General features: G+C 42.6%; 1 protein-coding gene across 3 annotated transcripts in view; it reads left to right on the top strand.

Moving 5' to 3' along the window:
* Window positions 1-14,608, top strand: part of EDAR (ectodysplasin A receptor) — a 70,277-nt gene that overhangs the window by 41,569 nt on the left and 14,100 nt on the right. For all 3 annotated transcript variants that reach the window (XM_021277640.4, XM_072031536.1, XM_005027742.6), the window contains 4 exons: window positions 2,157-2,225; window positions 2,984-3,106; window positions 4,327-4,508; window positions 8,802-8,887. In XM_021277640.4, coding sequence (XP_021133315.1) covers window positions 2,157-2,225; window positions 2,984-3,106; window positions 4,327-4,508; window positions 8,802-8,887 — 460 coding nt within the window. The remainder of the gene's footprint in view (window positions 1-2,156; window positions 2,226-2,983; window positions 3,107-4,326; window positions 4,509-8,801; window positions 8,888-14,608) is intronic.

Here is a 14,608-nt window from a genome sequence, read left to right as displayed (position 1 = left end):
TTAAAGGAAACAAAAATAAAAACAGGAAAAAAAATAAACAGATAAAACACACAAACAGAAAATAACATTGTCAGTTTATAGCAACATACTTGAATGGGTGAGGCAGGGGGGAGGGAGGGAGAATAATTAATTTTAACATTTCGGTTTTCCAATCTGGGGAAAAAAAATCTCCCCTAGTGTTCTAATCCGGTCATATTCAGCACTTTGAACTGGCTTTTTCCAGTTAATATTTGCCATATGCTTGACATATTGCCATGTGTAATGACAGAATGCAGGGGGAAAAAATGTATGTTTACACACAAAACATACCCCCACATGTATATTTATGTTGAGATAGAAAAATATTTTATGTATGTATGTATAACTTGACACTTTCAACATTTTATGTAAATAAATACCAAATGGATAGAGAAGATTGTATTATGCATTAATAGGCTTATACTTCTCCGTTTCCATTTTTCAAATCTGGCTATGATTGCATGTAAGTACCTCAAACAGTAAACATCTGGGTGGCTTGAAAGCAACTGAAGCATGTTGTTACTGTAAGACATGCTTTTACTGTAAAGTTACAGATTCAAACTTCACCAGTGCAATTCTGTGTCCAGACCCAATTTATAATAAATGTGATGACTTTGCAATACCAGTGTGGAAACAGCCTTGATAATATTCATTTATGAAGTCTAACAAGCTCTCTTATAATTAGGATTCAGTTTAACAGACATGTGTGTGAAGATTATATTCCTGGAACTTTTCCAAGTAACTATACTGTCATAGCCAAAGCCTTTGTCCAACTTAAATGTTTGACAGTTTATGCAATTGCATGACTATTTTCCATCTCTCACCTCCAGCTTTAGGACAATTTATCTCTGATTCTCTTTTGTTTCTAGGTTTCAAAGTGCAATTTCCTGCAGAACAGAATATACTTATAATTCAGCTTGTCCACCCACCCACCCACCCCGTTACCTGTCTCAGCTAGCCCCGTTGCTAGAAGGAACATATAAAGCAAGTTCCTAGCTTGATGCCGGCGTGATATAATCTTTGCTTAATCCATTTAGTGTTTAAAAATGTAAATGTTAGTGGCTATCTCAAATTCTACAGCGCTGCTCTAGTGGAGATTGTATGCTTGAAAGTGGCACAAAGCAGCAATTGTACTCTTCCGGGAGCCAAAAAACCTTGCAGTATCTGAGATGTGGAAAATTTAAAAAGCAGTTTACATCTACTAGGACCAAAGTGTTGCAAATGTATCTCAAACATTTGCAATTTGAAGCTGTAAAATCCCTAGGGCATATTATGTGCTGTAACAATACCATTAAATATATTGTATCATGCTAGACAAACAATTTGTGTTGCTTTTTCCTGTCTCTTTTTATCCCTTAGAAAGAAATCCAGTACATGAATATGCAACATTAGCTCTTATTCAAAGTTATTCATAGAACTGAATTTGAAAAAAAAAATGAAATAAATTAGCACGTGTGTTTACAACAGAGATCACAGCCTTTATTTCCCCCCAGCCATTGTAATAACACTTAAAATACAAAGTTCAGCTTCCTCCTTGAGTTTAAGCTCTTAAATCTACAGCTTGCCTATTAGGAATGAAAAGAAGCCAAGGCTTGTTACCGAAGGCAGCTCTGGGCTTTCCCAGCAGGTCTGTGGGAGCCAGCGAGGAAGGTGTCTGCCTGTGCCACTCTCTATCAGGTTGCTCCCTGGCTCAGCTTTTGGATGCTTCTTCCAGATCTTTGCTTGACAAATCTGATCTGGCAGGGTCGAGGACACAAGCCAGGCTGGGCTACTGACCCCCAGCCCTCTTTTATTTAGTGATCATGATGTAGCTCTCGGTTCCCCTATAGGAGGACTTCTCCAAAAGCCAGCAAATACCAGGGTTCGTAGCCTCGTCTCTGACAATTTTGTATGAAGATTGCAAGGCCAGGCTGCCTCATGCAATGAGCTTTCTCAGAGAGGCAGGAGATGTGCCGCAGTGTGTGTGTGTGTGTGAGTGCACGTGCACACCTCCCCTCTCTTTATTTAGACCTCTGGATAACTCCAGGCATCGCTCCCGTTTACCTTTGTTCTGCTGATGAGCCCTTCTGTTCTTGTTTTGGCAACACACACAAATATTTACTGATGTTCATAAACAACCATCAATTCTATCGTTTCAGGTAAAATATCAAGAGAACATGGCTCACCTGGGTGAATGTAAATGGACTCACGTGTTCCCTTTTCTGGTGGTAGGTATCCACATGCATGCAGGCATTTCCAGCGCACAAAGATCACTGGGTTCTGCTCAAGTCTTTGCAAACATCTATGAATTGCTAAGACACACCTACGGACAGCTGAGCACTGGACACTGGGATCAGTTTCCATTCAATAAAACACTTAAGCTTTTTCTTTGGTGCCACTTAGACAGGAACATCTGTTTAAAGCTGTACTTCCCAGTGTGTGGGAGAAGTTAACAGGGAGGAGGAGGGAGGAGAAGGACCCCAAATGGAGCAGAAGCAGAAAAGACATCTGCTCCAGCCCACCAGGCTCTGGAGGAGCTGATTAGCCTGGATGTCGCATGAAACTCAGCCATATCACGGTTGAGGCCCGAGGCAACTCGTTATCTCAGGTTGTTGTAATTGTCCCTTACAGCCACATTTGTGAAGGCTCATTAGAGTTGGGAGCGGGGAGGGAGTAAACTCGGGCATTTACCGCACCAGAGAGAAGGAGAAATAACAGGTCAGGAACCACGGCCTTCAATATTTGAGGAGCAGCTGTGACAACAGGCACAAAGATCGGTGCTCTGAGAAACTATTAACAGGACCAAATTGCTGAAACCCGTGACCACCTCCATCCCATGGAGCGGCACTTCTTCAGCACCTGAGTGGGAGCTTTGGGGATGCCTCATGGCACAAGGTCAGACCCACTGCAGTGGCTGGGCAAGGGGAGGGGACGAGGTGTGTTGGATGGAGGCGGTGGCAGTGATGCTCTGGTGTCTGTGGTGCAGGTTTCCCTGGTGTACTCCGCCAGCGCTGAATACTCCAACTGCGGCGAGAACGAATACTACAACCAAACCACCGGCATGTGCCACGACTGCCCCAAGTGCGAGCCGGGTGAAGAGCCGTACATGGTAATTTCAGCATCCTCCTCTGGCTGGGGGAACATGTGTCGAAGTCCCAACACGACATCTGAGAGGTGGCTGAAGGGGCCGAGGCCTGTCACTTGGGGGCACCGCGCTCGGCCTGCATCATGAGGCTTTCCTACACTTAGCTAGCCTGTGGGCAATTCTAGGATGGAAAATGCCCTGCCTAAAAATAAATGCTTTGTTACAAGGTGGTAATGCATTGATATGAGAGAAAACACGGAAAGAAAGGGATGCATGAGCAATTTTAGGCCACGCATCCCTCGGATGGGAGCGCACGCATGCACGAGGGTGCTGTGGGGGCAGGCACCATGCACCCACACACCCATATGCTGCGTGCCAGGAGCAGCCTGCTAAAAGTAGCATGGCAAAAGTTGTAAGGTGAAAGCTTCACACACGTTCTCTGCCAGTGCGTTCTCATCTCAACGGCTATTTAAAACCTGACAGTGCCATTCCAGCATTGTGTGATAAATAGGTTAGTCTGGCATGCTCGCTGGCCCCCCACACAGAGAATTTAATTTCTCTCTCCTGCTAAGATATTTTGGCACTAGAGGAACTTGGAAGCTTCTGCCACGTTTTAAATTACAGTTCCTAAGTAACCATTTGATTTACAGCAGATAATTGTTGCATATTAAAAAATAAATTACTGAAATCCTGTTTGGTTTTAATGGGATAAACATCCCATTGCAAGAATTTCACACAGTTGGTAGTCCTGAACGAGGATGTTTGAATAATAACCACTTCATATTAGTTTTATTTAATCTAAATGTAACATTTATCTGGGACACATGGACACATGAGTTCAGGGGTTACCAAACCTCATGCAAACCTTGCTTTTTCTAATGGTCCTTGTGGCCTCTCCTGTCGTGAAAACGAGATCACTGATATCCCTGCTGGAACGCTGTTTCCACTGCAATTTTCTTCTCAATTCTCCAATTTGCAGTTCATTTTTTATCTGAGCAGCAGCTGAAATTCACTTCCAAGGCTGCAACATGATTTGAATAGCCCTTGAAGGGTCACTGTCAAGGAGTATGACACCCCAGCTCCCCTTTTCCTCTCCAGGACAGAGAGTGTTTTGTTCTTATGTCCTTCCCTGGCCTTTTTAGGACAGATGTTAAGGGACTTGGTACTACACTGTGCCAGGTACTGCATTCCCTTTTCCTAGCAGCCAGTGTGTGACACGAGCCAATGACTTTGTGTTGTTGCAGACCTGCGGATATGGCACCAAAGACGAGGACTATGGCTGCATTCCCTGCCCGTCAGAGAAGTTTTCCAGAGGAGGCTACCAGATATGCAGACGGCACAAAGACTGTGAGGGATTCTTTCGAGCCACAGTCCTGACACCAGGCGATCAGGAGAATGATGCAGAGTGTGGACCTTGTCTCCCAGGGTAAGGATTCAACAACAGAACAATCAACAACAACTATGAATACGCTCCATGAAGATGTCCTGGATTCTCTGTACGGTTCATGCTGGCACTGGAAGTCTGTGCCCATGAGCACATAATCTCTCTTCTCCAAATGTGACCAGCTGGCAAGTTTGTCAGTAGCTGACAGTATTAGCTAACAGAGCTGTTAGGAGATGGTTTGTGTTTAGTCAACAGAGAGAAAGGGGTCTAACGGGCTGCTAATGTAGTGTGTGTGCTCTTACTCAGAGTAAAAACAAGTTCCAGAGCTTGTTGAAGGGTCTAAATTATAAGCTGTTTTATTGTCCATCTTTTTAATGCCTGTTAAGCGCAGTGTAATTCTGATAGTAATGGTGAGAAAGCAGTTGCTGCTACACTGCATATATTAGTAATATATTCTTCACTAAGTCACCTTTGGAAGCCTGAAAACACAAGCATGCATTTGCTTTCATTTTTTTATTATTATTATTACTTATGCGTGTGTGTGTGTGTGTAGCATAAGCAAATACTCTATAACACAACCTCACTTTACCTACATTTTCAATTTCTGCCACTGTGGCTTGTTGGTTTAGATGTGTACCTCCTCCCAACATTTGGCTTTTGTGCAATTTGCAGACGCAGCATAGCCCACACAGCTTATAACGCAGGAAACTGCTTATAACTGCTAAAGAGACGCTGCAAGGCTCCAGGTTTATTATATCAGCAAGTCTGTGTGAAATTTTCACAGTTTACAAATAAAAAGAAGGACTTGTCTAACTGCCAGCCAAGCAAACTGATGATGTGATTTGAAAAGAACTCCCTCTTGACTTCCCCTCATACATCATAAAGAGCAAGAGAGTTAAATAGTGGCCACAGTCTCCGTTTTGCAATTTTGTCAGGACTAATGAGGTCACCCAGGTGGGAGTGGGGTGCTGGCTGAAAATAATCAGCTTGCACAGCTGGTGCTTGGGGAGTAATCTGAAAACATCCTGTTTGCACAGGTGTAACCTGCAGCAGAAATTGGCCTGCTGTAGGCTGGCTGTGTGCAGCTCCTGGGTCGCTTTGGCAAGGCCAGCAGCTAAGGAGAAACACGCACTTACTCTGAGCTTGAAGAGATTAAAGTCTCGGGATAAATTACATCTGGGCTGAAACAAGCTCTGAAGCCTTCTTGATGCAACTTGAAGAGCCCAGAGGTTTCTTCTTTGTGGTGGGGGGTGAATGCAGAAGCCCTGCATCAGAGCAAAAGAACTGGTGGGCAATGCTGCCTGGATACCCTTTGCCATTGCCCCAGTGGCACAGGGACATCCAGGTGCCTGTATGAGTGGCATCGTTTTCCTTCCATTTTTTTTTACAATATTATTGATGATCTGTTGTAAGGAAGAAGGAGCCCTTTAGTACAAGAGCATCCTCTGTGGTCAGGTTCCCTTTTGTGTAAAATAGGAATGACACTATTGGTCAAGCTTACAAGGATGTTTCAAGACTGAGACCTGGGAAGAATTGAAAGGCTTATCTCCCAAGCTGTGGTCTTCAAAATCAAAGGTTAGCTTCCAGTGATCTCTGAAGGTACCTAGACCTAATATCCTGGGGCACTCCTATCCAGAAGCACTTCCATCATGATAAATACTCTAGGTCAATAATAGGGAAACCAGGTACAACTCAGGGTCCCCACCCTCAATGGGATGACCTGTTAGGTGTTCTTGGAGTGTGTCAGAGATCATAACCCATGAGGAACAGCCACAGTAGGTCAAAGCGAGGGTCTTTTTAGGCCAGCAGCAGCCATAAGTGGACACCCACAGCTGAATAATAACAGGGCAGGCATATATGATATATTCCCCTAATGCTGTCCCAGCAGCTACTTTCAGCTCAAAGCAATTCACTGGCCTTCTCACAAGACAGAATGCAAAGGAATAATATTCCTGTAAAATGCAGTCAGAAATGCCTCATCTACTGACTCTTCCCCTTTTAATGTGTTTGTCCATGGGTACACCAAGCCCAAGTCCAATTTTCCTTTCTGAGGTGTTTCAAAACAAGGAACAAGCTCTTCTCTCTGCTTTCAGAATGACAAGGTTTAGCCAGTGTGTTTCTTATGAAATAAAGTCCCCCCCCTGCAGTTCTGGGTAAGGCAGCAGATGCTTTCACTACTGTACTCACCACCTCCTTGTTACCTCTCTGCAGACTGTCACCTGCTGAAAACAGACCCCCCTGTTCCCAGGTGTCCTGGTCCCTGCAGGAGGCAGACCTAACTGGGACCAAGTCCCTGAGTGTGACATGGCACCACCAAGATTAGCCCCAGATAAGCTATCATGGTGTTAAGGAGGAATCATGGAACCATTCAGGTTGGAAGAGACCTTCAGGATCATCAGGTCCAACTATCACCCTACCAGCAATGTCACCCACTAAATCATGTCCCTAAGCACCATGTCCAACCTTCTGGAAAACACATCCATGTTTCAGTCTAGGCTCCACTCTTGTGTTTTTACACTTCAAAATCCAAGCCTGGGAGTGCTAAGGAAACAGAAATAATGAGTTTCAAAGTGGAAGAGTAGAACCATGAAAATTCGTGATTTTTTTAATGGGCCACTTCTTCTCTGTAGTTAGTGATATAAAGAGATCAGATACTTCCAACATTTACTTTAATATTTGGTGCATTGCAAAATAGCCAGAAACATCATTCTGTTGCCAGTACTTCATAGGGGTGAACCATTAATGTTTGCAACTGCAGAACTTCCTTCCTACTCACCTGGGTGACTGTTTGCCTGCCAGTGAACATCCTCTTCAGTCTTCTTTACCCATCCTCCAGCATTCTGCATTGTGGTGAAAACCAAGAAATATTCCACCAGTGTGAATTAATTACATGTTGGTAATTCCAACAGCCTGTTGGAAGGGCTGTTTATCTTCCCTAAACCACTGTGGCTATTATGTTGTGAATCCTAGTTGTCCTGTATTTTTCTTTATAGTTTTATGTGTATCTTTGGCCTGCCACTCTTTCTCTCTCTCTTCTCTCTCTCTCTCTCTTTTTTTTTTTTTTTTTTTTTTTTGTGGTTTGGCAGTCATTTACTGCTTTTTTATTAACTGCTTTGCAACCTGGTATTCTGCAGGCCCCCACAAGAGACAAAAGATGAAGGTTTGCTCTTGAGAGAAGGCCAGAGTTTCAGAAGGGGCATGGGGCACAGGAACCAAAGGGAAGAGTGAGGGTGAATCTTTTAATACCAGTAAGAACAAAAGGGGAATTATGTTCAGTTTGCATGCTCTCTGAGGTACCTCCAAGCACCACCTTCCACCTTGCATCTCAGTGTCCATTTCCTGGACATTCATAGTTTGTTTGAAGGCTGGGCTATTCATTAGTGAGCAACTGATTTTGATGGACAGTTTCAGTAGTAGTTTTCTAATGTATACATTTTCCAGAAAAAACATTCTGCACATACATAGACAGGTATGTAAGAGCAGAGAATGGATTAATTGTTGCTTAAGGTGTTTATTATGCTGAGTACTCATCTGCATAGAATAGATTATGACTGTTCATTTCTTCATTAAAATTTAGCAAGTGATTTGTAAAGGCATATCCATAACATCAACTGTGTATGATTTGGATGTAATTTACTCATTATATTGTCTGTGGATCCTATTCTTGCATAACCAATTACCTTATTTCAAGACTAACTTTATTGGCAGCCCAGAAGTTCAAACTATGGAAAATTTTTCCTTCATGCTGTAACTCCATGATCAAGGGCTTTCTTATAAACAGCAATGAACTTAAAGAAAAAAAACTGTGAAGCCTAATCCGGCTTCCCTTGTAAGGGTGGTGTTTTCCTGCATTTGTTATTCAGATTTGGCTCAGATTTGGCTCTGTTGTTACTAAGATTGTTCTTATGGTGCTTGTGAAGAAAATTAGCCAACCATATCCAGCTGGTGGTCTTGCCTGAAAGACTGCTGTTTCAGAAAATAATGCTCTCTTATTTTGAAAGGTCTTATTTCAGGGCATGCCGTAAACTGCAGCTTGAACTCAATAGGGAGAGTAATGTTGTTTTAGGCAATGATACTACTTCTTGTCATGTAGACTTGATGGTTGATTAATTGTCTTTTAGGGGTAAAAGGAAGAAGAGAAACACTGTCTCTATTCAGGCAGTTAAAAAAAAAAAAAGAAAAAAAAAAGAATAATCTTTGCATCAAATTGCTTATAAAAGTTGGTGTATTTTTTTTTAAATGATTTTATCTCAGTATAATTGGTTGCTGCTGAACCATGCTCAGTTGCAGTATATTAATTTACACTGTTTTGCCTCATCTTGCCCTTTGTTTCAGTTACTACATGCTGGAAAACAGACCTCGAAACATATACGGGATGGTTTGCTACTCATGCTTGTTGGCGCCTCCTAACACCAAAGAATGTAAGTGCTTGACAATTTCTGTGCATTTCATCTGGTTTTGACTCAGATCATCTGGAAGCTCAATATGAAGTTTTTTAGCAATGATTATGATGTTCAAACAATAAGTCAGTCTCCAGTAGAACAATTTCTGCTTCCAAATAGCAATAGCTTTGCCAACAAAGGAAGCAAATGCTGAACATTTGGGGAGAGATCAGAACCTTTGATTTTAGGACCTGCTATTGTTCAGTTATACTCCAGTTTTCATTTGTTAGGACGTCCCATGCAGTAGTTATCTTTATTTAACCAAGTAGGTGCAAGATACCACAAATCTCTATAATTTTTATTCAGTTCAGCTATGAGGAAAACATGGAACACTTTATAGCACCTCATAAAAATACATCTCACCTTTTTACATCCTTTGGTTTCAAAGTGATACAGCTGTTAGTGCTGGAGTGTGATAGCCAGCACTGATAATAGGGATAACTGTATATTTCATCGACAAAAGGGAAATGCCTATAGTTTGCTGATTGGAAAAAAAAATGTATGCAAGTGTGTGCAACATGTTGGCAGTACACATTCTTGTGTGCAATAGTCACTCAGGCTGTGGAGAGCAGGGACAGCCCTGCAGTAGCACTCTAAAGCAGAAGTAATTCCCCCAACAAGACCACATTCTCCTTTAAAGCATAAAGAAAGTGAGAAAGTGAAAAGCAAAACTGAGGCTCCCTCTGAATGAGCAAATGACTTGGATGCTCACTCAGAATCTGGAGCAGACCAGGAGGAAAAAAAAAAAAAAAAAAAAAAGATGAAAACAGCCAGTCCCCCCAGAGAAACCTGATGCATGTAAAAACAAAATCCCCTCCATGTTCTGGTCTTTTAAAAGTCCTTACCATGAAAAAGACTTGCAATACTTTGCTTGCTTGATTTGAAAGCAGCGGTTGATACAAAGCTCCCTGAGCATTTATTTATGTATACAAATAGCAATTACCTAATTCAGATGCTGCTGAACTGTGTGTGGTTGGTACCCTGCAAGCCACTTCAAAGGAGGAGGATCGGCTATTAACAGCTACTACTTTTCCTAAAGCAGAGGAGCTCCGGTTAGCCAGGGATAAATCCCAACCTGCAGAGCTCCTGGTGAGCAGTGATAGCCCATATGGAGGTACTCCCCTGACCCATATGTGTGCAGCCTGGTGGTCAGCTCACCCTGCCTGGTTGCAGGACCCCAACCAGTCCCAAAATGTGCACTTCTATCCCAGAAAGCAGGAGTGGGTGAGGACAGGGTGAGTATAATTCTGGTGAGGTTGGGTCCTGGAGGCAAGGGTGTGAGGGAGAGCCCTGATGTGAGATGTGGGAAGGAGGTGGAGAGGTAGGTGAAAACACGAGGTTAGGAGGCTCGGTGGGAGATGAGGGCATGTAGTGTGGGACACACCTTCTGCATGCATGTGCAGGCTGGCCGCCCTGTTGATGGGTATATAGCCATGCCTGCTGCTAGCCAGTAGCCCACCGCTGCTGAGGGCACCCAAGCCGGCTAGGCCCTAGAGCCTGACTCGATCAGAGGCTGATCGGTCGTACCTGGCAAACAGACAAGCAAACAACCCTGTTAGCATGCCACGTCTTGCTTCAAGGTGCGGGGTATTCATCTCACCAGTTCCTCAGGATGCCACCAGCCAGTATATAGCTACAAACATCCCCAATATGCCTCATTTCCAAAATAAAAGATGGCATGAGATAGCAGGATTAATCGGAGATGAATCGTTTCTTCAGCTCCAATGGTCTGCCTTAAACACATGCTGAAATGGATTTTCAGTAGTATCAAACATATTGTAGCTTACTCATCTGGCAAGGAACTACTGCAAGATGTTACAGCTACTTCTCAATTCCGAAAACAAATCTTTGTCTTTTGCAGGATATCTGGCAGATACCACATATAATGTGCTTACTTTTGCGAGGAAAGTGTCAATTGCACAAGGGATTAAACACATGCATTTTTAACTTCATAAACACAAGAACAAATATACTATCTTTGGGAGGAATTTAGGCAACCTACAAACTGACTGAATATTAATGTTGAAAATGTTAGCCGTACAAAGAGTAAACATAACCATTTTAATCAGGTCCATGAAACCAAACATTTGATTACAATTGTTCAATGGGTCAGAAAGGTTCTGAAAATCCAAATCCCTCAAATCACTAAGCTCAGGTAATTTGGTTTATGATGTCTGAAACCTTGCCAGGGTGCTGCTCCCCAGAGCTGCCTTTTATCCAAATACTCCTCTGCATGGCACACAACTGGAGAGAGATGACCCAAAAGATGGCAGGGAAAAAAGGGTGGCAAATTACTTCAGAGTAGGAAGCTGGGTGCAACAAGTTATGGCTTTAATACTTTTCTTCTAGATTAAGGAAAAAAAAATAGGGCAGACAAATCCCATTTTAGGCCTTCATTAGGTTTGAGCCAGGACTGAAGGACAGTGGTGCGAAAATACCTCGCTAGAGTATATCTACCTCATCTGGCCTCCATGGTAAACAGGGCCACAGAACACAAACTAAGCTGGGTATGTGTGCTGCTGCAGGGAAACCTACTCAAAGACTTTGCCTGACTGTACATTTTGTCTGGCAGAAAAGTATTTGGTTTTGATCAAAGGGTAAACAAATAACTTTCAACTCCAAGAGCCTGCTGTGCAACTTTCATCTCCTAAACAGTCAATAAACCTTGAAATGGCTGAGGAAACAAGATGAACGCCCTGTGTCCCAGCATCTGGAAACATTAGTGTAAAGAGTATGGAAAGTGAGAAAGAGATTCCCCGATGAGCCTGTGTCACCTTTATTTTTTTCTTCTGAACGGACTTGTGATATAAATAGCACAAGTACAATGGATCAGAGGGGGAGGAGAGGGAGATTTTGTGTATAGGTCAGATATTTAATTGAGATAAACATATCACCAGATTACAGTGTTGAAAATCTCTCTCTGGACTGAAGGATAAAAGCAATAATTTTCTGTGGTCTTTGAGAGATGTCAGTATTCAGTGGTGGCTTGTGGGAAAAGTGCTTGTAGAGGGCAAGGAGTGTGCTTACGTGGGCATGAGGATGTGTGCTATAGAACCACACAATCTTTAAGGTTAGAAAAGCCCTCCAAAATCACCCGGTCCAACCATCTCCCTGCCACCAATGTCACCCACTAATCCATGTCCCTAAGCACCAGGCCCAACTTCTCCTTGAACACCGCCGGGGTGGTGTCTCCACCACCTCCCTGGGCAACCCATCCCAGTGCCTGACTGCTCTTTCTGAGCAGAAATGGCTCCTCATTGCCAACCTGAACCTCCCCTGGTGCAACCTGAGGCCATTCCCTCTAGTCCTCTCACTAGTTATTTGAGAGGAAAGCATTTTCTTACTTGGAAAAGAGTTTGTCTCTTGAAAGGAGTCAACATCACCATGAAGATTGCAATTATTCATCTCCTGGGCACTGTGAAATGCCTATGTGTAAGACTTTGAGATCTTCAGTTCTAATGTGTAGAAGCCTCAGGCCTGGCTTGCTAAGGCCAGAGGGGCACAATGCCAAAACATCAAAGATGTGAGACCTTCAGCTGCCTGTGAAGGAGATCATGAGCCATCAGTGACCCTTGCCAACACTTGACCAGGATATGATACCTCTGTGATAACTGGCAGCATTGCAGAGAGTAAGGGATGCAGAGCTACTGGATGCAGGCTTCCTATGCAAATTGGGGGATGATGCACTGCAGGTAGTGAGCACCAAACCACTTTCAGATGTGGCTTCCCACAGTTAATGGTGCTGGCTTTGCTGTCAACAGCTCTGGCATTGGAGTCAGTTGAGGCCTCTGAATATGTAGGGTTGTTTTTTTGTTTTGTTTTGTTTTCTTTTATCCAATGTAAAAATATATGCAAAGGACAGAAGATTTAAGCTACGAAGAGTTTATCTGGCACAGAGGTACAGACACTGCTGGAAGAGATTTTATCTTTGCACAGCTGCAGTTCTCAACCATTTTATAGCTTTGCTCCTCTGCTCAAACTTTGATATTTGCCATTTCAGTTCGAAAGTGATGGAGGAAAACAAAATCTAACCCTGTTACAAAAACTCAAAGAACATTATATTTTGAAGTTGTATTTACACAATTACATCAAATATGCAAATGCTTCTCCACTCACAAATTATTGATTTTGGGAATTTCAGCAATGGATCGAGGGTTTTCTTCCTCTATGCATTCTTATGTGTGCATGGATGCAAAACATTTTTAATTCCTCTGTTTTTTTTTGCCTGGCCATAAACATGAAAATGGTTGCAATGATCAACCTGTGTAAGTTTTTAAGTCTAACATATGCCAGTGATGGCTTAGCAAAATTAAAAAAAAAAAAAAAAAGAACAACAACAAAGAAAAACAATTGTAGTGAAGTTATTTTTGAATTACCAAAGAGTAAATGGCATCTGGAAACATAAAAGATTATTTTTATTGTTGTCTCGTTAGAACTTCAAAAACAGCCGAACAGATGAGAAAGAACAATTTACTAATGGGCTGACATCTCAGACAAGCTCTAATCAGTGGTCACTGCTATACCCATGTGCTCAGGACTGAGACATCAGACTCCTTAACTGAAATGTTTAACACAAACAAGCCTAATGCCAAAAGCACTTGCATTAGTGAAAAATAATTATTCCATAGGTTTTTATTTTAACTCCCCATTCTTTGTAATATCGCTAATTTTCTTTCCTTGCCAGTTTTGTCCTTTTGTAATATGATCAACATCAGGACATTTTCCTTCTGTTTCAAATTATGCTTACAAATGAATAAGCTTGTTAGCTGGAGCTAACAAACTTTTTTTTTTTTTTGAGTTGTTTGATCTCTGAACACCCCATTCCTCTTCACATGTGGAATGGGAGAAATGTTGAAGGCAGTGCTTTATTGTTCACTGGTGGTATGGCCTTATTCTCATCCCTTCAGGGCTTGCCTATATTAGGAGAGGAACCTAATATTAGGACAAAATTGGCCAGCCTCAGCCATAAACCTTAAAGGGGAGGGATCTGAGGATCAAGCACGGGGTTTGCTCTCTTGAACTGCTGGGAAAGGTGGGCCCACGTATCACGCAGGAGGTAATCTGGTCACACTGCAGCCCACTTGAAAACTCTGAGGACTTTGGAGGACCACAAACCCCAGGAGAGGTTGCAGGTGCCTGTAGCATTGCTCTGTCCTGTCTCACAAGCCTGCTGCAAACCTGCAGGGCCACAGCATTTCACCACCTGCACAAACTGGCTACCAATGTACAGGGGCATATGAGAGACAAACTCCTCAGGGTCCCTGCTCAGGGACATTGCAGCAGGGTCTATACTGCTATTATTCCCTTCGTGTTGCACAGAGAAGGAGATGGCAACACTTAATTCCCAGAGCTGAGTTTAATTTATGCTGCATGTATTTATGACATACCCATACAATTAAAGCTCTCAGTGAATCCTAAACAAAACTACAGTAGATGTAAATAAATTGTCAGTCTAAGGCCACACATCCTATAATCACACCACTTCCCAGAAAAATAAGAGAGAAATGAAACAGTTAAAGACATTACAGAGAGCATGACAGCATAAAGTATTTATTTTTAGGTGTCTGAGCAGCAGTGGTTACTTGCAGTGAGAATGACCAGATCTAAAATTTAAGACTGCAGGAATTTTGCTATCAAAATCTGTAGAGGGTTCACACTAGAGAAATGGTTTGCTTCTCATTCTTCCTGTGATAAAAAATA

This window comes from Anas platyrhynchos, chromosome 1, assembly GCF_047663525.1.
Source record: "Anas platyrhynchos isolate ZD024472 breed Pekin duck chromosome 1, IASCAAS_PekinDuck_T2T, whole genome shotgun sequence".
Classification (NCBI taxonomy): domain Eukaryota; kingdom Metazoa; phylum Chordata; class Aves; order Anseriformes; family Anatidae; genus Anas; species Anas platyrhynchos.
This window is presented reverse-complemented; position numbering and strand designations above follow the sequence as displayed.